This window comes from Vulpes vulpes, chromosome 3 (genome assembly GCF_048418805.1).
Source record: "Vulpes vulpes isolate BD-2025 chromosome 3, VulVul3, whole genome shotgun sequence".
Classification (NCBI taxonomy): Eukaryota; Metazoa; Chordata; class Mammalia; order Carnivora; family Canidae; genus Vulpes; species Vulpes vulpes.
The window spans coordinates 87315037-87340181 of NC_132782.1; the positions used below are offsets into that span (position 1 = coordinate 87315037).

The 25145-nt window shown below is 57.3% G+C and overlaps 1 protein-coding gene across 6 annotated transcripts in view; it reads left to right on the forward strand.

Moving 5' to 3' along the window:
• The window catches only part of TNRC18 (trinucleotide repeat containing 18), an 88467-nt gene that overhangs the window by 25539 nt on the left and 37783 nt on the right, over positions 1-25145 (forward strand). For 4 of the 6 annotated variants that reach the window (XM_072753215.1, XM_072753219.1, XM_072753220.1 and 1 more), the window contains 12 exons: positions 8-1762; positions 8542-8644; positions 8917-9122; positions 9557-9703; positions 10169-10359; positions 11608-12037; positions 13387-14385; positions 19032-19207; positions 19772-19908; positions 20135-20263; positions 21937-22108; positions 23466-23826. In XM_072753215.1, the coding sequence (XP_072609316.1) occupies positions 8-1762; positions 8542-8644; positions 8917-9122; positions 9557-9703; positions 10169-10359; positions 11608-12037; positions 13387-14385; positions 19032-19207; positions 19772-19908; positions 20135-20263; positions 21937-22108; positions 23466-23826 (4806 nt within the window). The remainder of the gene's footprint in view (positions 1-7; positions 1763-8541; positions 8645-8916; positions 9123-9556; positions 9704-10168; positions 10360-11607; positions 12038-13386; positions 14386-19031; positions 19208-19771; positions 19909-20134; positions 20264-21936; positions 22109-23465; positions 23827-25145) is intronic. The other 2 variants (XM_072753216.1, XM_072753217.1) reach the window with 2 other exon arrangements.

The following is a 25145-nucleotide window of genomic DNA, read 5'->3' on the forward strand; positions in this document are numbered from 1 at the left end:
TCCGCAGATGGCTTCTACCTGCCCGCCCCGGGGGCCCCGGGCTCCCTGCACTCTCACGCGCCCTCCTCCAGGACCCCGGGCGGCCACCCGTCCAGCGCCCCGGCCAAAGGCTCTTCGCGGGAAGGTCCAGCCAAGGAGCGGGCGGGCCGCGGCGGGGAGCCGCCCCCGCTGTTCGGCAAGAAGGACCCGAGGGCCCGGGAGGAGGCTGCGGGGCCGCGCGGCGTGGTGGACCTGACCCAGGAGGCGCGCGCGGAGGGCCGCCAGGACCGCGGGCCGCCGCGCCTCGCCGAGCGCCTGTCCCCCTTCCTGGCCGAGCTGGGGCCGCCGCGCGCGCCGGGCTCCGCAGCCGCCGAGTGCAAGGGCAAGAACCCGCCGCCGCCGCCGCCGCCGCCCCCGCCCCCGCCGCTGAGCCTCTGCAACGGCGCGGGCGACGCGGGGCTCCCCGCGCTGGTGGCCAAGGAGGCGGCGCGCCAGGACGAGAGCGCGCGGCTGCGGCGCGCGGAGGCCCTGCTGCCCGGGCCGTGCCCCTGCCCCTCGCCGCTGCCGCCGCCGCCGCCGCCGCCCAAGGGCCCGCCCGCGCCCCCCGCCGCCCCGGCCGGGGCCTTCGCCGCGCCGCAGCCCGCGCCCGCCGGCGTCTACACCATCTTCCCCGCCGCGGCGGCAGCGGCGGCGGCGGCGGCGGCGCGCGAGCCCGGCCGCGAGCACCGCGTGGTGGCGCCCACCTTCGTGCCTTCCGTGGAGGCCTTCGACGAGCGCCCGGGGCCCATCCAGATCGCGTCGCAGGCGCGCGACGCCCGGGCCCGGGAGCGCGAGGTGGGCAGGCCCGGCGTCCTGCAGGCCCCGCCCGGGTCCCCGCGGCCGCCGCCCGACCGGCCCGAGGCGCTGCGCGAGAAGAACTCGGTCATCCGCTCGCTCAAGCGGCCGCCGCCCGCCGAGGCCCCGCCGGCGCGGGCCGCGCGCGCCTCCTCCTCCCCGGACGCCCACGCCCGGGCCTACCTCCCGTCCAAGGAGCTGCTCAAGCCCGAGGCCGAGCCGCGGGCCTGCGAGCGAGCGCCCCGCGGGCCCGCCGCCGCCGCCCCCCAGCAGGCCGCCAAGCTCTTCGGCCTGGAGCCCGCGCGGCCGCCCCCGCCCGCCGGCCCTGAGCCCAAGTGGAAGCCTTTCGAGCTGGGCAACTTCGCCACCACGCAGATGGCCGTGCTGGCCGCGCAGCACCACCACGCCAGCCGCGCCGACGAGGAGGCGGCCGCCTCCAAGAAGGCCTACCTGGACCCCGGGGGCGCGCTGCCCCGCGCCACGGCCGCCTGTGCCCGGCCCGGCTCCGACGTGCACGCCGCGGCGCACGGGCCCGGGGAGGCCTCGGCCATGCAGAGCCTCATCAAGTACAGCGGCAGTTTCGCCCGCGAGGCCGTGGCTGTGCGCCCCGGTGGCTGCGGCAAGAAGAGCCCTTTCGGAGGCCTGGGCACCATGAAACCCGAGCCGGCCCCCACGGCGGCGGGCGCCCCGCGTGCCCAGGCCCGCCTGCCGCACCCCGGGGGCCCCGCGGCCGGCGGAGGCCGGCAGCTGAAGCGGGACCCCGAGAGGCCCGAGAGTGCCAAGGCATTCGGGCGCGAGAGCTCCGGTGCCCAGGGAGAGGCAGAGGTGCGGCACCCGCCCGTGGGCATTGCGGTGGCGGTGGCCCGGCAGAAGGACAGTGGTGGCAGCGGACGGCTGGGGCCTGGACTGGCTGACCAGGAGCGTTCCCTGTCCCTGAGCAACGTCAAAGGTGGGTCTTGGGTCCCAGCTCTGGCCTTCCCCACTCTCCGCCCTCGGCCCCCTAAATCCTGTCCACCTTTGCTTTCCATTTCCACCCGCCTCAGCCTCTTTGCACCCCCTTCTCCCTGCCTTCCTGCTACCACTGGTCCTTTATCCACTTGGGGGGAGGGTGCTTTTTCCATTATGCACAGAGAAAAACATGTAAAATGCAGAGAAGGAGTAAGAAGGAAAGGGATCATTCTATTTTCTCAACTCTCTGACCGCTCTCAGATCTTTCCCTGGATTCTTTTTCCTGTTCAGTGTGCTTGTACCTGCAGGGCTCCTAGAGCACACCTGATGCTGGTGCCTGTGTTCTTCCCCATTACGGTGTGGGTTTTCTCTTCTCTTGTCGTGAAATCTTCGTACAATTTTTTTAACGGCCTCTACTATTCTGTCTAGAGCACACACCATAGTAAAGCTAACTATTCCTCTTATGGGCATTTTTGTTTTCCCTTCTCTGGTGTTTTTGTGTTTAGGAAGTTGCATTGAATATTTTCGTGCATCGCACCTTCCTGATATTTTGAGTCATTTTCTAAGAATAGGTTCTTAGGAACAGGCTAGCTGTACCGTTTCAGTTCCAAGTCTTTGAGGGAGTAACAGCCTTACGTAGTTCATTGTCCCCTATACCTAGTGTGGGATCTGGCGGGTAGTAGGTGTTTGATAAATGAGGTAGTGAGTGATGGAGTGTGATGGATGGAAACTGGGTCCCAGTGTTTTCATGGATCTTGATGTTGTACTTTGGGGCCTAAAAAATACTGTTGATAATTTTGGTGGAGAAGAATGGTGTGTTTCTTTCAATTATTGGTGAAGTTGAGTATTTTTCTAGTACTTAGCCCATTGTATGTCTTTTTGTCCCTTGCATTTTGTGCTACTGGAATGGTATTTTTGAGGGAGGATATTTGTGGCATTTTTGTTGGGACTGTGGACTTTGTCAGCCCATTGTCAAGCCAAGGACCCTTCTTATAGGTTGGACACTAGGCTGTTTAGTGTGTTGTGCTGTGGGGTTGGGAGATTGGGGTAAGGGCCCAGGGAGGCTGTGTCCCCTGGTCCTTGCTCTTGGGACTTTGCAACAGCCAGCCTGGGTTTCTTCCCTATGCCTCTGTCTCTAGTGTCTAGCCAGCATCCCATACTCAGCCTGTTGCAAGCTTAGGCTTCACCAACATTCTGGGCCCCTGTCTGTAGCACTCAGATGGCCCCCTTCCCTGTTCCTCCCAGACTTTACTCCTGTAGGGTGTGGAGGCATCTTGGGTGAATGTCATCCCTTTCTTGGTCTGGCCTCCCTGTGCCCCCCTGCACTGACTTCTGTGCTTCATCATTGGTCCATGGTCAGTGGCCCCTGTCCTGTTCCAGGTGTCTCCTAGACCTGCTGTTTTAGCCCTGCTCTCCTGGATGAGTGCAGTAAGGCATAGGGCTGTGTTGCGGTTCCTAGTGGTCTTTGCCCCACCCATTTGCATGCACGTAGCTGCAAAGGATCTTCTTCTGGCCTAGAGTGAGTGACACCTCATGGACATTTTTGAATGACTGAGCCCATGTTTCTGTGTGGAGCTTCTCCTCATCCCCTCCTCCCTGAGCCAGGGAAGCCTGTCCTCTGACCTAGGGGGACTGGCCCAAGGCACTGTCTCATTCTGGAATTGAAGGCGGGGGGGTGGGGAGGGTGGGGGGGGGTGGGGGGGTGGGGTGGGTGGGGTGGGGGGGTGGGGGGGTGGGGGCGGTGACAGCTCTTGGCTTAGAGGTGCCTGGCTCTGTGGTAGCCAAGCCTTCCTGCTAGGAGAGAGGTTTGTATCCAGGGTCCCCTCTGGGAGGCCAGAGATCTCTTTGGGTCCTTTCCCTGGAGGAATGCTTTGGTGACATGGTGTTTCACCACTGTTAGGGGCTCACAGTTCCCTGAGTACCTGCCTATGTCTGAGGGACATGTGTCTATGGGGTCCTGTGAGAGAGAGAGAGAATGTGTGTTTGAGTATGTGTGAGAGAAAAATGTATGTATGAGAGAAGACACATGAGAGAGTGCATGTGAACCCGTGTGAGAGATGATGTGACTGTGTGTGTGATTGTAAGACTGAGAGCATGTGTGTGACACCGATAGAGTGTGTGACTGTATGAGTGTGTAAATATGTGAGAGAGTGTGTGACTTTGTGACTGCATGAGATGATGTACGAGATAAGGTGTGTGACTGAGTGTGAGAATGTGTGTGATGCTGTGCACGACAGGATGTGTGACTCTGAGAGAATGTGTGTGACTGTCTGACAGTATGAGTGTGTGAGAGCATTGTGAGTGTGAGACAGAGGGTGTGTGTGAGAACGTGTGTGAGCATGACAACGTGTAACTGACAGTGTGTGACCGACAATGACAGCATGTGACTGTATGAATATGAAAATGTGTGTGACAGTGTATGTGACTGACAGTGTGTAAACGAGTGTGTGACTGTGTGTGTGAGAGAATGAATGTGACTGAGACAGTGACTGACAGTGTATGACATTATGAGTGTGAGTGACAATGTGTGTGACTGTCAGTGACAGTGTGTGAATGTGTGTGACTGTGAGAATGAGTGTGACACCGTGACAGTGACTGTGATGGTGTGTGACACTGTGAGTGTGTGAATGACTGTGTGTGTGACTGTGTTAGAGTGTGTGAATGAGAGAATGTAACACTGTGACAGTGACTGTGTGACAGTGTATGACAGTACGAGTGCATGAAGTGTGTGTGACTGAGTGACTGCGTGTGTGTGACCATGTATGTGTGTGGCAGAATGTGGGGATGGAGGGAGGAGCTGACGGGTGTGGGATGAGCCTGAAGCAGGCCTCCTCCTTCACTGCCAGCCGTTGAAAAGGAGGCAGCCGGGTTCTTCTCCACACAGCTCCCGTAAGAAGTGGTGGTTTTTCCCTATGTCGGGCACCTGGGGGAGGGCAGGAGCTGGGGGCACCCCCGGCCTAGTGGGTGGTCGTCAGCCTGGGTTTCCCGATCTCTTTACATCTCCCCTGTCTCCTTGAAGTTTTGGAGCCTTCTGCTCATCAGTGGGTTCAGATCCAGTCTCTTCCTCGTCAGCTACGTGACCTTGAACAGAAGGGCCGAGTCTCCTGGGGCCTGGTGTCCACATTGCTGATGTGGCCGCCGGGCACAGAGTAGGTGCCTCAGAAACAGGCCTGCCTTTTTTTTTTTTTTTAAAGATTTTATTTATTTATTCATGATAGAGAGAGAGAGAGGCAGAGACACAGGCAGAGGGAGAGGGAGAAGCAGGCTCCATGCACCGGGAGCCCGACGTGGGATTCGATCCCGGGTCTCCAGGATCGCGCCCTGGGCCAAAGGCAGGCGCCAAACCGCTGCGCCACCCAGGGATCCCCAGGCCTGCCTTTTCTTTGCTCTCATTCAGCCTGATGGGGTCTGAGAGCCTCCGGCCATGCCTGTGAATACTCCATCTTTCTGGAGAAAGAAAGGCCCCCCGGGGGCCCATGCAAGGCTCTGAGATGGACTGGGAACAGGCATGACCTATGGCTGGGGGGGTGTGCCTGCGTCACCCCGGGCACAGCTGGAGTCTCGGGGGTGTAAGCAGCGAGGATGCTTGTCAGTCAGTGGTGTGACCTGGGCAGGCTTCTTTGCCTTCCTGTGCCTCAGTTTCCTAGTCTTGAGTGGGAGAGGGCTGGGACCCACCTCCTGGATTGATGACCCCTAAGTGAGTGAATGCATGGTGAAGATCTAGAGTCCTGCCGGGTACAGAGGGGCTGGGGTGAGGTCTTGTGTCACTGGGACCTGCCCCACATCCCTGCCTTGTGGATGAGCCTGCAAGTCAGCATGGGAAGGTGAAGGGCTTTCTGGTTTACTTTTTCTCCAGCTTCCCCTCCTACCTTGAACAAAATTTAAACCACATTCCTTTCCACAGCCTACAAGGCCCTATAGTCTGTACCCACCTATTTTGTGGTCTCCTCTCTTGTACATCTGCTGCTTATTTTTCTCTCTAGCCACCACGGTCTCCTTGATGTTCTTTGGCACATTTCTGCCCCAGGGCCTTTGCACTTGCTATTCCTACTGCATAGCTCATTCTTCCTGTAGATATCCACACAGCCCCTTCCTTCCTTCCTCCCTCCCTCCCTTCTTCCCTTCCTTCCTTCCTTCCTCCCTTCCTCCCTCCCTCCCTCCCTCCCTCCCTCCCTCCCTCCCTTCTTCCTTCCCTCCCTCCCTCCCTTCCTTCCTTCCTTCCTTCCTTCCTTCCTTCCTCCCTTCCTTCCTTCCTCCTTCACTCCCTCCCTCCCACCCATCCACCCATCCATCCATCCATGTTTATTGAGGAGCTTTTCCTATGCCAAGTGTTGTACAGGGAAGTCCCACAGCCAGGTGTGGGACTCCTTGAATCAGAGCAATCCATATTCTCATGGAGGAGACAGATGGTGAACAACCAGCAAGCAGAATAGTAGCATGTTGTGGTCAGTGTGGTCAATGCTGGGAGGGAGATAAATAAGGGAGCTTGATGGAGGTCAGGGAGGGATTCCTGGAAGAGGTGGCGTTTAAGCTAAGCTCTGACAGGAGAGGCTGAGTAGTCTAGGGGAAGGGAACAACATGTGGGGAAGGCAGAGGGAACAACATGTGTGGCCCAGAGTGTGACTGGAGTGTGGAGAACCATGGTCACAGGGACGTGGTTCTGTGGGGCTAGTGTTCTGTGGGAGGGACAGGTGTGAACAGGGGTTAGAGGTGACAGGTTGCACAGAAGGGTGAGGGTAGGGCTGGAGTCCAGCCAAGCCTGGGGTGAGGTCGTGGGGGGCATGTTGTATTTCTTCAGAGACCAATCAAATTTGGAGGGAGCCATCTGGGGCCCTGACTTGAGTGACCTTGGGGTTGGTGGGTGCTCCCAGATGGGTGGGACTGTGAACGAGTTTGTGGTGGGAGGTGGGACCTGGGATGGGAAGCCACTGACACCCTGAATGGTGATGGCCAGAGCCGTGGAGGGGCATCAGGCCAGAGGACAGGGGACTTGGAGCCAGGCTACTTTCTAGGCACTTGTCCCTTTTGGGGACTCCAGGAGTCGGTGCCAAAGCTTGTCCCTGAATCCAGGGGGCCCTGGGGGGCAGGAGATGGCTTTGGGAGGCCATTTCCCTGGAGGAGGAAGCTGGGGCACACAGGCTCTGATTTCCCAGCCCAGTCGCAGGACTCCGGGTGGCCCTCCACACCTTGGCCCTGCCAGAAGCCCGAGCTATCCTTCTGCACCTTGCTACCCTGGGGGATTCTAGGGCCCCTTCCGGTCCTTTCTGAAATAGGCGGGTGGGCTCAGGGTCCCCTTGGGTACCGGAACCACATTGATACTGGCTGGTGTCACTGGTCTTGTCCCAGGCTGGCTGTGGCCTTGCTCTCCCCCTGGGGGTCTCTCCCCTGCCCGCCATGGGCCGGGAGAGGTTGCAGCGACTTGGGCTGGCATTGGCATGCGTGAAGTGTGCTCGGTGCCTTTGCCGACCGCAGCCGGCATGAATGATTTAGCGGGCGGCCAGGGATGTACCTCGGTGTCCCACAGGGGCTGAGTTGTGAAGACACGTGCTCCCTTGCCTGCCTTTGCTGCTGCCTGGCTGCTGGATGCCCAGTTGTTGGTTCCCCTGTTGTCTGGGCCCACCTCTGGAACTCCCGGGCCATCCTTCCGGGTGGTCGCACTGTCCCAGTCTGTCCAGCTGCCTCTAGGATGTGCCCTCTCCCCAGTGCTAGGCTGCTGACTGTCCTCCTCTGCACTTGGTCTCTGGGCATGTGGGCTTGTGTTGCCGCAGTGCTCTCTGGCTTCCTGCTCTTCGTCTTGGGGCCCGCAGGCTCCCGCCTTCCCGGGAAAAGCCCCCGCACCCCTGAGCCTCTCCTGAGAGCTCTGTTCTTTGCTAGGTCCTGGTTTTGGGGGTGCAGAGGGGAGAAATGAAGGGGAGATGGCCAGTGGTAGTATTCCAAGTGGAGTCCTTGCCCATGAGGGATGTGAGTGTGGGGGCCGCTGCCAGACCCCTTGTTTCCCCTCGGCTCCCTGAGCATGTCTCCCAGTGTTGGTGGGTCCCTCAAGATGAAGGTGGATGGACACCAGTCCCGGTGGGTTCTCTCGAGAAAAGTCTCAGGTGCTTTCTGCATGCCAGTGCCTGTTGCCTCTTGTGCCCCAGCCTGCCTTGGGTCTACCATGGGTGTACCAAGTTCCTGGCTCGTGGTATAGAAAACACCAAGGAAGAGGGGCCAGGGCAGGAGCTGGAGGAAGGTGGCAGGGTGGGAAGGGACAGACCAGATGGCAGGTGCCCTCCACGGGCTCTGCCCCCCGTGAGTTAACTGGTTGTGTGCCAGGCTGGTCTTGGGGACCCACCTTCTCTGTTCTGAGGGACCCCTGGGGGTTGGGCAGCTCATGGGAGGTACATGGCTGGTGCTTTATGCTGGGTACTCGGGCAGGGACAGGCGAGCCCTGGGGGCCGTTCCCACATTTTCCACTCACCCCCACGTGGATCATGTTCTCTAGTTTTACTTTTCTGTCTTGGTTTTACAAAGATCAGCTGCATGTCTGCAGTAGTCACAACCATGATGGGACCTCCGTGGGGCTCAAGTGTGGTGACTGACTCCTGGGACCTGGGTCTGGCTGTGCTGCTTTTTTGGGGTTGAGATTGGGATCTGTCTTACCTACCATGGCAGCTCCCCATGTGAGTTACAGAGCAGCATCTGTGGAACATAGAGGGGCCTGGAGCCAAAGAGGCCTGGCTGGGAGGGAGGGCTCACCTGGGCCCTGGGCTGGGGACTCAAGGCCTGCCCGCCCCCCCTCAGGGCATGGCCGAGCGGATGGTGACTGTGGGGACGAAAGGACCAGGCATCGGGAGGAGCGGCTGCTGGGGGCACGGCTGGACCGAGACCAAGAGAAGCTGCTCAGGTGAGGGCTTGGGACCAGGGTGGATGACCCTCCATGGGTGTGGCCTCTTGTCCTGAGAGTGGGAGCTGCCTGGACCATGACCCTGATCCTAGGCCAGATGGCCCCACAGCCCCTCTCCAATGAGTGTTGGGGGAGGCCTTGGGGGCCCTTCTCGAACCAGAGCTGGTTACTCTTTATGCTGGGTGTCCACTGGGTGTTCGGGGTGATACCCCTTCTCTCCCATATCCCCTAAGCCAAACAGGCTGTTGGCAATGTCTCTGTTTCCCCTCCAGAGAAAGTAAGGAGTTGGCCGACCTGGCCCGCTTGCACCCCACCAGCTGTGCTGCTAATGGCCTAAACCCCAACCTCATGGTGACTGGTGGCCCATCGCTGGCAGGCTCGGGGCGTTGGTCTGCTGACCCCGCAGCCCACCTGGCCACTCACCCCTGGCTGCCCCGCTCGGGTAGCACGTCCATGTGGCTCGCCGGACACCCCTATGGTAAGTGTGGGGTGGGTGATGTCCCTTTTCTCTGGTGGTTGAGGACAGAGTGGGCCCAATGCATTTCTTGCCTGGAGCATAGGACTGGTGGCTGGACTGTGGGTGGAGGTGAGTCGCTTGCGGGACCCATGCCCATAGCTGGCTCCTGTCTTCCTTTGGCTAGGGCCTGGGCCTCACTTCCTCTCCCCACACTTCGGTCTCTTCATGTGTCTGAGGAGGGTAGTTACTATGACACAGGCCTTGTGGGGCTCCCTCTGCTGAGCCCATTTGGAAGTGGTGCCCAGGGGTGGGTGGCTGTGGACATGCTTGTAGCCTGTCACCCCTCAGCTTCCTGCACAGAGGCCCCAGGAGGTGGGGGTCTGGGGAGTGGGCAGAAAGGGGGTTGGCCTGGGTCCCTGGCCCCTGGCATTGACTCTGGCCTGGGTCTGTCCAAGGCTTGGGCCCACCACCTCTGCACCAGGGCATGGCACCTGCCTTCCCGCCTGGCCTGGGGGGCTCCCTGCCCTCGGCCTACCAGTTCGTCAGGGACCCCCAGTCGGGCCAGCTGGTGGTCATTCCCAGCGATCACCTTCCTCATTTTGGTAAGTGGCAGCCTTTTGGTGGGGGTCAGTGGCCGTGGTAGCTTCACCTGGAGAGACTGACCCAGATGCCAAGGGCCTTCTTGGGGAGGTGTCCACCCAGAATAATGGGGTAGGAGGCAGAGTGGGGCTTCAAGGTTTCCCTGTGTCATAAAGCTATAGGGATTCTTGTTTTGATAAGCTTCTACCCAGAACCAAAGCAGGCTTTCCTTCCTGGGGCCTAGACTCCCCCACCCTTGCCGCCCTGGTGCCTCCCATCGCACAGGAGTCCACTTGGCAGACCACTGGGTGTAGTGGGAGGAAGGGCTTGCTGTGAGGGCCTGGGACATCCCACCCGGAGTGTGGATGGGGCCCTGGTCCCCCTGGGCCGGTGAGGTGGGTGCAGAGGGAGGCCCCGCCCTGCCCCGCAGGGGGGCCAATGGGGGCACTGGGCGGCGGGTGCAGCCTCACTGTGCATCCTGCCCCTAGCGGAGCTGATGGAGCGGGCCGCGGCACCCCCGCTCTGGGCTGCCCTGTACCCGCCGGGCCGCGGCCCCCTGCACCACGCCCAGCAGCTGCAGCTCTTCTCCCAGCAGCGCTTTCTGCGGCAGCAGGAACTCCTGTACCTGCAGCAGCAGGCAGCCCAGGCCCTGGAGCTGCAGAGGAGCGCCCAGCTCGTGGTGAGTTGGGGAGGGGGCAGCCACAGGAGGACCTGCTGCAGCGCCATCTGTGGTGGAGAGGCAGATAGGTCCACAGGCCGAAACTCAACAGTTAGGGACTGGGATGGAAAGAAGGTGGCAGGGGCTGGTGGTCAGGGAGGGCCACCCAGAGGAGAGAGTGTCTGCCCATAGACCCGAAGGAGTTGTCTTTGGACAAGCCCTCAGGCAGAGGGAACAACGTGAACAAGGCCCTGAGGTGGTCGGAAGCTGGCAGGGGCAGGGTGTGGGGAGTGATGGGGAAACCGAGGCAGGAGAGGCAGCTGGTTGGACTGGGAAGTTGCACTGGGCACTGAAGAGATGTTAGGGGCTGCTGCGGTTTCCTGAGCCCAGGCTGATCTCCTCCCTGAGCAGCCCAGCTGGGCTGCCTGCTGTCCTTTGTGCAGTAGCCACTCCAGAGGAGGCCGCCGAGGTGGCACAGGCAGCAGACAGGGTAGCAGACGGCCCCGGGCTGGAACGTTAGCTCTGGCATATCTGGCTCTGTGCCCTTGGGCAAATGACTTCATGTCTCTGGGCTTCAGGTTTCCTCCTTTGGAAAGTGGAGATGCTGGTAATCCTGCGTCGTCAGGATTGTTCAGTGAGATTTAATAATCAGGAGAGTGGCTGTTGCCCCGAGCATTTCTTCCCAGTGTGTTTTATGTGCTGACTGCTTGGCCCTCTGCCCCCACCCGCCACCCCCCACCTCCACAAGCATTGGCTATCCTCAAGCAGCCCCTTCCATTTCCTCAAAAGATGTTAAATATAGGGAGAGGACCCCCCCCCGCCAGGCATTTTGAGATCCAAAGGTGCTAAGGCAGGAGAGCTCTCAGTTGGTAGTGAGTTCTCTGTGAAGGTAGCTATTCTAATGCCATAAAAGTGCAGGGAGAGGGGTGGCTCCTTCATCAGCAGGAATCTCATGTCTCTGCCCTGTCCCCCTTGTTCTGACTGTGAGGCTCCCAGCAGGGCCAGAATCTGGACTGGAGCCCCCCCCCCCCCCCCCACCCCAAGCCCTGGAGGATGGAGCCTTTAGATCCACCAAGGCCCCTGGCCCCATCTGGGGTTCCACAAGGAACGCTGTGCTTGTTACACGCAAGCCATGACGGAATGTCTGTAGCCAACTGGGAGGGCGGGCAGCCTGCACCCCGGACCCTGCTCGAGGGGGCCCCAGGGACAGAGCAGGTGCTGGGTGATGGCTCCTGCTGTGCTGACCCTGCCTGCCGGGCCCCTCCCCAGCAGGAGCGGCTGAAGGCCCAGGAGCATCGGGTGGAGATGGAGGAGAAGGTGAGCAAGCGGAGCCTGCAGGCCGCAAGCAAGGCTGGCCTGGCTGCTGCGGGCCCTGGGCTGCTGCCTCGGAAGCCCCCTGGCCTGGCCGCTGGCCCCACGGGCACCTATGGCAAAGCCGTGAGCCCACCACCATCTCCCCGTGCTTCTCCCGTGGCTGCTCTGAAGGCCAAGGTCATCCAGAAGCTGGAGGATGTGTCCAAGGCGCCCACCTATGCCTACCCTGCCACGCCCAGCTCCCACCCCAGCAGCCCGCCACCTGCCTCCCCACCGCCCACTCCTGGCATCACCCGCAAGGAGGAGGCTCCTGAGAACGTCGTGGAGAAGAAGGACTTGGAGCTGGAGAAGGAAGCCCCCAGCCCCTTCCAGGCCTTGTTCTCGGGTAGGAGTGTGATTCAGACCCCTGCGGGCTGCATGCTCTGGCTCACTGACCAACCCCTGCTGGCTCATTTACCATCCATTTGTCCAGCTTTTTCCTTCTTCCCTCCTCTGTCTCTGCTGGGTACCTGCCCTGCACCTGCCCTGCATCAGGCCTGCCACTCAGCTCTGAAGTGAATGCATGAGTCAGAGATGTCTCTCCTCCCAGCCCCACCTCAGGAGCAAAGTCAAGGAAATGGGCATTCCATTGGAACTTCTGTAGGGGGCGCCTTGGTGGCTCAGTCCATTGAATGTCTGACTCCCGATCTCAGGGTCAGGAGTTCAAGCCCCACATTGGGCTCCATGTTAGGCGTGGAAGCTACTTAAAGAAAAAAAAAAAACCTGTTGCAGAGGGACTCCACTCTGAGGGTTAAGGAAAGTAAGAACCATAAAGCACATTGTGCCTGAAACACGGGAGGTACTGAGTTGTCCCAACAACAGTAGCACGGGGACTCCCGTTCTGGGTGCCCCTTGCCGTGTGCTGTGAGCACAGGTGCTTTTCCCCTGGCCTGTGTCAGTGGGGACTGCCAGCCGGTGGCCTTAGTGGCATCCCTTCTCCCTGGTGGCTGTTAACAGTGTGAGGGCAGGCTTGGGAGTATTTGAGTTCAGATTCGGATTCTGCCATCAGGATGCTGTGTGATCTTGGGGCAAGTGGTTGCCCCTCTCTGGGGAGATTGATGCCATGCTAATGTCTGGTACTAAGCACATGCCTGGCCCTGGGGCCTGCTCCCTGCACCCATCTTCCCCTGGTCGGGTTGCTGTGGAACACCTGGAGCTTGCCTGGGAGCATTGTAGAGATTGGCCCACACACCATCCTTCTCCTGAGTGGTTACATTCAAGGGTGGGGGTTTTAGAGTAGAAAGAGGGGGTGCAGCACTGCATTACTGTTACTTCTTGAACAACTTGGATGGCCCAACTCTGCATGAATGGGATGGGGTGGGAATGGAGAGCCAGAGATGCACTGACTGGGTGAAAACCGTTGGCGGATCTACTGAGCCTTTGCTTCTGGGCCAGCCTTGTGCTGGGTGCTAAGGGGTCGGGGGTTAGAGAAAGAAAGAGCCGATTATGGTTTCTGCCTTTGAGACCTGAAGCTCCTTGGGGACAGGGTGGTGGCTGACTTTTTCTCTCTGTGGTCCGGACATGGCAGAAAGGCCCCAGGGATCCTCAGATGCTGCCTGGAAGAGGTCCCAGCTCTGTAGGCTGGCCAGGATAAGAGGATGGCCGTGGGTCTGCGTCTTGGCTGGTGGGTGGGCGTTAATGGGGACAGACATGACAGGTGAAGAGGCCCCTGCTGATTCTCAGTGTCCTTGGCAGATATCCCACCCAGGTACCCGTTTCAAGCGCTGCCACCGCACTATGGGAGGCCCTACCCGTTCCTGCTCCAGCCCACAGCGGCCTCCGACGCTGATGGCCTGGCTCCCGATGTGCCACTCCCAGCTGATGGGCCTGAGCGCTTGGCGCTCTCACCTGAAGACAAGCCCATCCGCTTGTCCCCCTCCAAGATCCCAGAGCCGCTTCGAGAGGGCCCAGACGAAGAGCCGCTGGCAGAACGGGAGGTGAAGGCGGAGGTGGAGGACATGGACGAAGGCCCTGCAGAGCTGCCATCCTTGGAGTCACCTCTGACACTGCCCCCCGAGGAAGCCTTAGCAGTCCAAAGCCCCTCGGCTGGCTGTGGAGGTGGTCTGCTGGAGGCCCAGGCACTGAGCGCCAGCGGGCAGGGGGGCGTGGAGCCCCCCGGGTGCCCGGACTTCTCGGAGAGGGTCGAAGCGCGGGTTGATTCACCGGGCCGGACAGAATCATGCACAGCCGCCCCGGACCTGGGAGCGCGACTGACGCCGGAGACGCTGGTGGAGGCGAAGGAGGAGCCAGTGGAGGTGCCCGTCGACCTGCCCATGGCTGTGCCCGTGGCAGAGGCGGGGCCCGAGGAAGGCCTAGCCCAGGTGGCCCCGAGCGAGCCCCTGCCCAGCTTGGAATTGGGAGACTGTGACGTGCCCGCCAGGGAGGGAGAGTGCCTGAGTCTGGAACCCCGGGAGGCCGCGCCTGTGCCCGGCGGCCCCTGCTTCCTGGAGGAGGAAGGCTCTGACCAGTTTCTGCCTGGCCTGGAGGACCCGTTGGCTGGCATGAATGCCCTGGCGGCAGCTGCAGAACTGCCCCAGGCCAGGCCTCTGCCCTCCCCGGGCGCTGGAGCCCAGGTCCTGGAGAAGCTAGAGGCAGCGCAGAGCCTGGTCCTGGAGCAGAGCTTCTTGCATGGCATCACACTGCTGAGTGAGATCGCCGAGCTGGAGCTAGAGAAGAGGAGCCAGGAGGTGGGAGGTGAGCCACGATGGGTGGTTGGTTTCTGTGGCATTTTTTATGTTGCCTAATTCTCAGAATTTAAAAATCTTGAAAAATCCCCAGGATATGGTTTGTGTGCATTCTTTAAAAGTTGAGGCAAAACATACACAACGAAGATTACCATTTCGGTTGTTTACAGGTTGGTAGTGTTACGAGCACGCACATGTTGCTGTGCAGCTGGTCTGTGGGTTTCTTAGTGGTGACGTTTCTCCTTGTTCTGTCAGTGCTGTGTTTTGTTTTGGCACCATTGTTTGGGTTGCAGGGGACAGAAACACTTGTTTGAACTGGCTTAGAAGAAGGTGGGGGAAATTGATTGGCTCTTGGAACCCAAGTATTATGGTGCTAATTAGGTAGTAAGTTTCAGGTATGGCTGGATCTCCGCGTTTCAAGTCCTCAGGAGTTTCTTTCCATACTTACCCCTTCCCCATCTCTCTCTCCACCTGCTCCACTTTTCTCTCTGTTGGCCTCATTCACGGCAGGCCCACTGTCCTCACGGGGGTCACCAACACTTCCTTGCAGGCCCACAGGCCTGCCCAATTCAGCAGACTCTCAAAAGAGGCCACCTCTTTTCCTGGTAGTTCTGGCAAACATACTTGATTCATTCTCATTGGCTCCCTGGGGTTCATGCTTTCTGCAGAGGCACTCTGTAGTCTGGGAGATGGGAAGGAAGGACTGATCATGTACTGCCCCTGATGGGACTGTCCCCTCTGGGGTACAGGGAGGGGTAGCTCTTACAAGGAAACGGGTGCTCTCAGCAGAAGGGCAGCAAATTCCGGGCTGTGCACAAACCTACTTGTGTTCAACACAGAAACTCAGGGCACTCCAAGAAATGTGTACAGAAGGGGCTGTGGGCCAGGCGGGCTTCACCACCCCACACTAGGCCCAGAACCTGCACGGAGGAGGGAGGGGCCTCAGCTGTCAGGCAGTAATAATAGCGTTGCCAGTGTTTTGGTGCATTTTTTTCTAGAACTTTTGCTACACACATACAGTTCTAAAATTAAGGTCATTTTGTAAACAACGTTCTGTGAACTGGTCTTTTCACTTAGTATATTCTTTATGAAATATTTTTCAAAACTATGTGTCTTTAAAACTTTTTTTAGGGGCAGCCTGGGTGGCTCAGCGGTTTGGTACTGCTGTCAGCCTAGGGCATGATCCTGGAGACCCGGGGTCGAGTCCCACGTTGGGCTCCCTGCGTGGAGTTGTTTCTCTGTCTGCCTGCATCTCTGCCTCTCTCTCTGTGTCTCATGAATGGATAAATAAAATCTTAAAAAATAAATAAATAAAATAAAAATTTTTTTAGGGACAGCTAGTGGAGGCCCCAGTCTTCAATGACCTCATCCTAGATTGTCAGGCATTACCTTTTGTTTTATTTTGCTGTGGTAAATAGTGTGATGCTTGTACCTGAAGGAAAATCCTTGCCACACCTCCGATTTTCCTGGGGGTATATCCAGGGGTGGAATTGCTAGGTCAGAACCGAGGTCACCTTTTCAGGGCTTGTTCACGGTCATGGTCCTCTGGTCCCCTGGAAGCTTGGCTACGTGCTGCCCACTCCCCCATAGTTTGGTTCTTGTTATTCTAAAGTTCATGACGACTTTTCCCTCATTTACGTATTTTCATACAAAAAATCATTTTTCAGAAGAAGATGGGAACCCTCTTGAATCCTGCCAGTGGGTAGTGGGTTTTCAGTGGGGGCTGCAGAGGGCCAGCAGCATCTGGGAAGGAGGGCCTGAGGCTGGCTTGCCTGGTTTGGGGATTGCTGCCCACTCTTGCTTCATTTTCTGTTTTGGGATCCTACCTGTTCTCAATTAGCTGTGTGCCGAGCACTGTTTTTGAACACGGTCGTCCACGTGTAGCCCTTGGCACCATCAGGCAGTAACAGTAGTAGGTGGAAACAGTGGGAAGGGGGGACAAGGCAGAGCGAGAAGGCCAGGGAAGCCTTTCTTGATAAAGTGACCTGAGAAAGGCCAGGGAGGAACTCTTCTTGGGATGGCATTCCAACCTGATGGAATAGCAGGTGCAAAGGCCCTGAGGTGAATGGTGTATGTGGCAGTGTGTGTGATGTGTTGAATAAGAGCAAGGAGGCTGGGAGTGGAGTGGAAGGAGGAGAGTGGTGACCACAGGGAGGTTGTGGGATGGGGAGGGAGTAGGTCCCTGGATACTCCTGAAAGAGGGTTCAGAATTGCAGTGTTAGGATCAGACTTAAATAGAGTCATTTTTGGGGGGTGGAGCTGTGTAGATAACTGATGATTGGGCAAGGGTGGATGCAGGGAGACCCAGGAGGAGGCTCCAGGCCCTGGGGTAGCAGGTGGAGGTGAGGAACAAGAGGATTCTGAGTGGAGGTAAATTAAGGTGGAGCCAGTGGGTTTTGTCAGAGTGGGTATTAGAGTGACTCTAAGGTTTCTGGCCTGAGCTGCTGGAAGAGCAGACTTTCCAGGAAACAGCAGGAGGAGGTTTTGTGACCTACAGCTGGTTTCTGCCACAGAGTTGTGGCCCAGAGCTTGATCCATGACCCTGGGTTGGAAAGTGCAGTCAGTGGTACTGGTGTGTAGCGCTGTGTACACTGCCGGGGTGAGGGAGGTCTTGGTAGTCTCTTCTCTTGCCAGCAGCTGCTGATGGGATACTGAGCATCAGTCCTCACACTTTGAGCTTCCCCACGGCCCATGGGTCACCTCCATGTTGGTACAGCCACAAGGCTGGTATAGTAGTTAGGGCTGCCATCACAAACCACCAACTGGGGACTCACATAACAGAAATGTGTTTTCCCACCGCCCAGGGGTCTGAAGTTCTAGACCAAGGTGAGGGCAGGGTGGGTCCTGCCGAGGTCTCTCTCCTGGTCGCCTCTTTGTGTCTATTTGGGGTCAGGACTTTAACGTGTGGATTTGGGGGCACATAGTTCATCCCATAGCAGCTGGCCCAGAGTCATCCAGGTTGCCCGGGAACCCCCAGCAAGACTGGTTTGGAGGATGAAGGAGGGGACAAAGCTACACCTCCGTCCCCCTCCTCTGTAATGGAGCTGCACTCTCCTGCCTTACCCAACTGCTAAAACTCTTCTGGCTTGGAGGACGTTGGCACACCCATCTCACCTTGGGGTGGTCCACATACTCCAGTCTCATACCAGCCCCTCATGAGCTGATGGGGTTCACGGTTTGTAGCCTCAGTTTCTGTAAGGATATGGGAGAGCAAAACCCGCTGCTCTCTATTGGCAGTGACCCTTGTGGTTGTCCCAGCTTGGGGGAGTACTGCTGACATCTAGTGGATAAAGGCAGGGATGCCCCGAAACCTCCTACAGCGCATGCCCAGGACAGCTGCCCCTGTAGCAGAGGATGAGCACAGAGGATGAACACACCACCACAAGGTGTGTGGACGGTGCCAAGGTTGGGAAGCCCTGATCTATGCCAGATAATTGTTAATGTCGATTTTATGAAACTGTACACATCAGAAGTAAAAAATATACTTTTTTACCTTAGGTATACGTGAAAAATGGGTACCTCAGGTACATTCACAGAAACTGACCACATGTTAGATCACAAAGAAAACACCAGTTAAAAAAATTAAAACTCCTTTTACTCTGGGAGAAGTCGGAGGGGAGATGGGCTCCCATGAGCCACTGCTGAGATTGAGTTGGTGTGCCCTTCCTGAAGGGCAGCTGGAATATTTATCAAAGGAATAAATTCACATACCTTGATCATGTTAATCTTACAGGTAGGAATTCTCCTAAAACAAAATGTGTCCTATGCGCCTACCTATCCAGTACCAAAAAAAATTTAGAAATGACTAAAATTTCATCAATGGGGGATTATTTAGATTCATTAAAACTCAGCAATACAAGAGAATTCTAGGCAGCTGTTAGTGGGTTTGGTCATGGAAAACTTCTGAAATTCTGTTGTTTTTGACCTGCAGAAATGGCGGCTTTTATAAGATTCAAAATAATCATATGTGGTAAATGTCCATTATGTAGTAACGTGAAAAGGAGTGAAGTCTGATTCTGAGTGGATTGGTGCCATTTCCATATTTATAAAGGATGCCCACAGACTTCACATATGTTTGAGTATGGGCAAAAGTTTTCAGGGCCCTCTACAAGAACATCAGTGGTAGTGCCGCCAGTGGTGGGGGCAACTTTGTGCTGAGTAGGGGAAGGTTTTCATTTTTTCACATTTTTATGCCTGTTTTGTATTTTTGGTGTTCTCGTATTACTTTTACATTTCATAAAACTTAATTTTGGTTCCTTTTTTTCTGAAAATTAACACCTTGCATATTCCTCATGGGATATTTAAAGGACAGATAAGCAGAAAGAGGCATACCCTAGAAAGCACCTCTGCCGGTGGCTTGGCTACTCTCGGTGACTTTGTGCAGCAGTGGACATTTGGGATAGGGCCATGCTGTGTGCCCCAGCTCTCACTTGTTCTCCTCACTTAGCACCATTTCTTGCTTCTCAGAAAGGCCGCAGTCCAGTCAGCATCCTGGGGGCCATGTGACCTTGGGCAAGCCCTGAGCTGGTCCTGGGCCTCATTTTCCTCCCTGTTTGGAGTCTGAGTGGGGTTGGCTGCAGTATCCGTGAATCCTGCCCCCAGGCAGCATGGCGGGGCCAGCGCAGAGACATGGGCTCACCTGCCTCCTGTATGTAGGTGCGGAGCGGGGCCTGGCGGTACGGCCCTCGCTGGAGAGCCTGCTGGCAGCCAGTAGCCACATGCTGAAGGAGGTGTTGGACAGCCCCTTTGTGGACCCGCTCAAGAATCTGCGGCTTCCGCGGGAGCTGAACCCCAACAAGAAGTATAGCTGGATGCAGAAGAAGGAGGAGCGGGTGAGGTGTCCTGGGCCTGTTTTTGCCTACCTGAGGCCTAAGGGGTGGGGTTGTAGGTGAGTCCCCCAGAGATGCCACCTTGCTGGGGACATGGCTGGCTTTGGAGTTGAAAGGGCCTGATCTGAGTCCAGCTTCTGCCATTGACTTGCTGTACAGGCCTGTGTAAGCTGTTTCCCCTTTCAGGGTCCCAGTTTATTTATGTGATAATGGGTGACAGCCTGATGGGTTGGGAAGAGCAGGCCTGGCTGTGCCCCTTGCTGCTTGTGAGCCCTGGGCAAGCGCCTCACCTCTCTGAGCCTCCATCTGTAAGTGATGGATAACACGGTGGCCCACATTGCTTGAGCAGCTGTCTGGGGCCACTTTGGCTTTGATGCAGTTCTGCAAAATTGGGTTTTGGTTCCTATCCTGTGTTCTGCCCACAGGGCCCTGGCTAGTAAGTGGCAGGGGTGGGGTTTGAGCTGGGCCCCTGTTACCATCAAGACTCGCCATCCCCATCTGGGTGGACGCTTGATCAGCCAGTGGGAGCTGGTGGGCGTTGGCATCCTCACCCCGCTCTCCCTGCAGATGTATGCCATGAAGTCCTCCTTGGAAAGCATGGATGCCATGGAGCTGGACTTCCGGATGCGGCTGGCTGAGGTCCAGCGGCGGTACAAGGAGAAGCAGCGAGAGCTGGTGAAGCTGCAGAGACGCCGTGATTCCGAGTGAGTGTGCGCCCTAGCCATATCCCGTGGCCCCGGCCAGCCGGGTGACAAGGCTGTAGCAGGCGGTGCCCTGATTGGGCTCTTGTAGGCGCTGGCGCTCAGTAGGTTGGCTGTGGTAGGCCATTAGAGGTGTGTGTGGACCCGAGTGACATGTGTGTATCGTATGTCCTTCTCCGCGCCCCCTCCACCCCCCAGGTTCACAGCCAAGCGTGTGATTCTTTTTAAGGGACAGGCGCGAGGAACCCCATAGAAGCTTGGCACGCAGAGGCCCTGGCAGGCCGAGGAAACGGACCCACGCCCTGAGCGCCCTGTCGCCCCCCCGCAAGAGAGGGAAGAGCCGCAACAGTAGCGGAAAGTAAGGCTGGCCCCTCGGTGGGTCGGGAACTGGCACAGAGCTCGGAGGGGAGGAGTGCGGGCCCACACAGGGCCTGCATCTGGGCACCGGGGACCTCGAGTCCCTCGGGCTCTGACCCATCTGGTTTGGTAGCTCTCAGGGAGCATGGTGCACACTGCCCAGGCCAGGAGGGTGAGCCAGGCGAGTGGCAGAATGGACAGGCAGACTCATCCACCCAGCACTGAGTGGGCAGCTGACCCCAGTGAGAGAGGTTCCTGTGCCATCAGCTAAGCGCTTCACCCATCTTCCTGCCACACCTGCTTCTTCCATGGTTAGGGGCTAATTCCTGCTCTTCTCCATACACCTCCTCCCTGCAAAGGGATCTGCTGAGCTTCAGCCCTGCTGGGACAGGCTTTGACTTATGCTGTCACTTGGTTCCCTATGTGACTGACAGTGTCATTCCTGTCCTCTTGGCCTGACCTATTGGCTTGTTGCACCTGAGCCTGTGGCCCTGGGCCACTTCTTTGTGTACATCTTGAGTGGCAGAAGCTACATGTGGCACCTGTGGAGGTTTTCTTGAATGGTGGCTAGAATGAGAGCTCTTCCTCCAGGCTAAGCACGGATAGGAATGATGCTGCAGTCTTCCTGGGTGTCCGGGAGTAGCATCAACCGAATGAGGCCCATCAGAGGAATGAAGTTGGAGTGTGCCTCAGCCTGGGACATCGGGGCAGGGTGGACACTAGGCGGCCTGATGCTTGGCTTGAGGAAGCAGAGGGGGCCACACGGTGGCTTCAGAAGGCAGAGGAGAGACTGGGTTGGCCACAGGTTTTGTTAGAAGACCACCCCAAGGGGCCCCCACAACTTACATTTATCTTCCTTGGATGTTCCTGTTGGAGGAGAAGTGAGAGAGGAAGAAATCTCCTATAGCCAGTCAAAGGAGAGTAGGAAAGCAGTTGCTGAAGATAGTAGAGGCTGGGCCGCCGGCAGACAGCACTGGATCAGGGCGAATAGCCCCTGGAGGTGGGCGTGTTTTTCCACCTTTGAGTCCCAGCTCCATGTAGTGTTGTGACCTCAGACTGGGTGCTGGCTTTTTGGAGCCTTAGTTTCCCTGTGTAAAAAACATTATGTAGAACATTATTTTGTGGCTGAAATAGAAAGCATTAACATGGAACAAAGCACATAATAAAGCACCGAGTAAAAATTAGCTGCTTCTATTACTTGTGAGGGTTTATTTTAAAGTAGGCAAGAGATGCCTTCAACCTGGGACTGTATCCTGACTGTCTTAATCCCAGGGGTACAGGAGACCAGCCAGGGACTCTTGATCTCCCTCCCATCCTGGGGGAGTTCCTTGACATTTCTGATCCTTGTTCTCGGCACGTTTTGATAAGGGGTGTGTGTGTGTGTGTGTGTGTGTGTGTGTGTGTGTGTGAAGAAGCACGAGAGAAAGAGGCCAGCAGAGGATACTGCCTTGGAGAAGTGTTGCTTCTTTCCTGTTAAACTCTCATTCTGCCCCATTCACAAATAGAATCCCAGCACCATAGTTTCACAGGATCCGTCTCCCCAGATTCGTCATTCTGCCATCACTGTCTGTGCTTCGACATCCAAAGCCTACCCTTCAGGGCCTTGAGGGCCGACCCCCAACCCTTGAGTCTTTTCTGGTCAGGGTGTTGACCAGCAGTGCATCTGGGTTTCAGGCTGAGCAGCAAGCCCCTGCTGACGTCAGAGGAGTATGAGCTTGGAGCAGGGATGAGGAAGAGACACAAGGGACCTGAAGAGGAACATGATGCCCTCGTTGGAACGGGGAAAGCGAGGGGCAGGAACCAGCCTTGGGATGAGCATGAAGCTTCATCGGACTTCATGAGTCAGGTCAGTCACCCTGTCTTCTAGGTGTGCTGCTGAGGTTGGAAGGGTATGCCAGACAGAGTTCACTCTCTCTCTCTAGGTCTTTTGGCCCTAGTCTTGCACAGAAAGTGTTAAAACAATTGCCTTAGTGCCAGAGGGACTGTCTTCCAGGCTTTTTTTTTTTCTCAAATATTCTAGTACATTTTTTAAAAAGATTTTATTTATTTATTCATGAGAGACACAGGCAGAGGGAGAAACAAGCTCCATGCAGGGAGCCTGATGTGGGACTTGATCCCAGAACTCCAGGATCACGACCTGAGCCGAAGGCAGGCACTAACCCACTGAGCCACCCAGGGATCCCCTCCTCCAGGCTTTCTTATTGCACAAAGGGGGAAATTAAGGCCCAGAGGAGGTCAGAGCCTTACCAGAGTAGCACAGCCTCAGGTAGGGTTAAGATGAAAGCCACATCCCCTGTGCACGTACCATGATGCTTTACTGAAGCCATGAAGAGAGACTGCAGGTTCTTAACCAAATAATGCAATTACTGTTGTTTAACGGCGTAATTGTCTAATGAGCAGCTTCAGCATTCTGTCGTTCTAAGAAACAAGGGGTTGATGCCATTGTAATTTCCTTGTGAACTCCCCAGGGGTAGTGGGGTGAGAGCCAACTCCTTGATTTTTATTTCTGCAGAGCCCTGAAATCGTCCATTTAAGGCCTTTGTCTCTGAATACTAATGTACCTTGTCATCTCTCCTCATAAAGCCCCATGCAAGGGGACTGTGTCTGTTGATTTGGCCATCTGAGGGAAATATTCACAAAAGGGAGACTCGATCCAGGAGGAGGGAACAGAGCCAGCCTGTACATCCAAGATCTTTTACTTGCAAATTGTGAAGGATACTTCACGTTGTTTAAATGACCCTATAGCAACTCTCCCCCCCTTATGTTACCTGATTAAAGAAAATAGAGCTAAAACATTTAACTGAGGGGCATTAATGGCTTTGAAACTGCACATTTCACATTGACAACAAATGACTGCAGCAGACATGCAAGTAGGAATTTAATCTGTGAGATCTTGAGTCACTCTGTTCCGCTTTGGGCATCTGAGGCACACCTGGGGCATTCTCTTAGCAGCTTCAGCCCATTTAGTTGGATGGGCCCACTTAGGCTGGGCTGCAGTCTTCGTGGGCTGCTTTAGGTACTCGAGTTAAACAGATGAGCTGCACCTAGTTGTCCCTGTTTTACCCAGCGGGAAGAACAGAGGCTCAGAGAGGTTGAGCAGCTTGCCACAGAGGCAGGTGGAAGGGACTGGAGCCCAGCTTCCTCAGAGCTGGTGTGCTGAAACCCACTGTCTTAACCCATGACTTCCCGACTTCCGTCTGCAGCTGAAGATTAAAAAGAAGAAGATGGCCAGTGACCAGGAGCAGCTGGCCAGCAAGCTGGACAAGGCCCTGTCCCTCACGAAGCAGGACAAGCTCAAGTCGCCCTTCAAGTTCTCGGACAGTTCTGGGGGGAAGTCCAAAGGCGGCGGGGGCTGCGGCAGGTACTTGACGCCCTACGACAGCCTGCTGGGCAAGGACAGGAAGGCGCTGGCCAAAGGCCTCAGCCTGTCCCTCAAGGCTTCCAGAGAAGGTAAACACAAACGGGCCGCCAAAGCGAGGAAGATGGAGGTGGGCTTCAAGGCCAGAGGCCAGCCCAAGTCGGCCCACTCCCCGTTCGCCTCGGAAGTGAGCAGCTACTCCTACAGTAAGTAGCGGCCGCCGCGCCGCCGCGGGGCACTTCCTCTCTCTCCCGCTCCTCGCGCCTAGGTCTCTCTCACGGGCGCTTGAAGGTCTCTCTTCCGCCTCTGCGCGTGGGCTCCAGGCCGGAAGCGCGTGGGGTGTGGGGGGTGTGGAAAGCGGAAGTGCCTGTGATTGGCGGGTGGGAACGGAAGTTGGCCTGCCCTCTTGTGCTTGGTTTGCAAGCGGTGGGCGCGGAAGCGTTTGCGCCATGGAGTCCGCCGCCGCCTGGCCTAGAGCGGCTACTCGCGAGGACCATAGAGAGCAGCTGGCCTCTCCTGCCCACAAGCGGCTCTCCATTCTTCTCCCGGGGTTCTGAGGGATGCTGAGTGTCAGCAGGGTGCACCCTGTGCTGGGCAGCGTACTGAGGGCTGCACGGGCCACAGGCCTCCAGGTGGCTGCCGCGCCTTGTCCCCGAGAGTGGACCGCTGGGGGCGGGGGCTCCTAGGGCTTGAGCTGCGGAGTGGGGAAGCGCACCCAGTGCTGGACTGGGGGTTGCTGCACGGCCTCTTACTGGCCGGGGTCGCCACACGGGAACACCTTCCCTGGGCACTCGGGAACGCGGCTGGCCTGGGGCCAGGGGGCCTCTGGTGGCGTGTAGTAGGTGCTCCTGGGTGTGTGTGCAGGTGGCTGGTCCTCCGCGGCCTCTGATGGCATGTAACAGGTGCTCCTAGGTGTCTTTGTGCCCATGGCCGGCTGTCAGTGGTGTCTGGTGGCCCTAGGATGCTGCTTGGCGCGTGGTAGATGCTTTTAAGTGTGTGTGTGTACAGATGGTGAGCCCTCCACTGGCCCTGGTGGCACATAGTGGGTGCTCCTAGGTGTCTGTGTGCCCATGGCCAGCTCTTGGTGGCATCTGATGGCCCTAGGATGCTTCTTGGCACATAGTAGATGCTTCTAAGTGTGTGTGTGTGCAGATGGCTAGCTCTCCACAGGCCCTGGTGGCACATAGCAGGTGCTCCTAAGTGTGTGGCCATGGCCAGCTCTTGGTGGCATCTGGTGGCCCTAGGATGCTGCTTGGCACGTGGTAGATGCTCCTAGGTGTGTGTGTATGCAGATGGCTGGCCCTCCACGGCCTCTGGTGGCATGTAAAATAGGGGCTCCTAGGTGTCTGTGTGCCTATGGCCAGCTCTTGGTGGCATCTGATGGCTCTAGGATGCTGCTTGACACATAATTGATACTCCTAGGTGTGTGTGGGTGGAGCCCCCTAATGTCCAGGACACATTCACTAAGCACGTGGCTGCTGCAGGAAGGCCATGAGGGGCGTCGTGGCTCCTGGCAGTTGTTGGC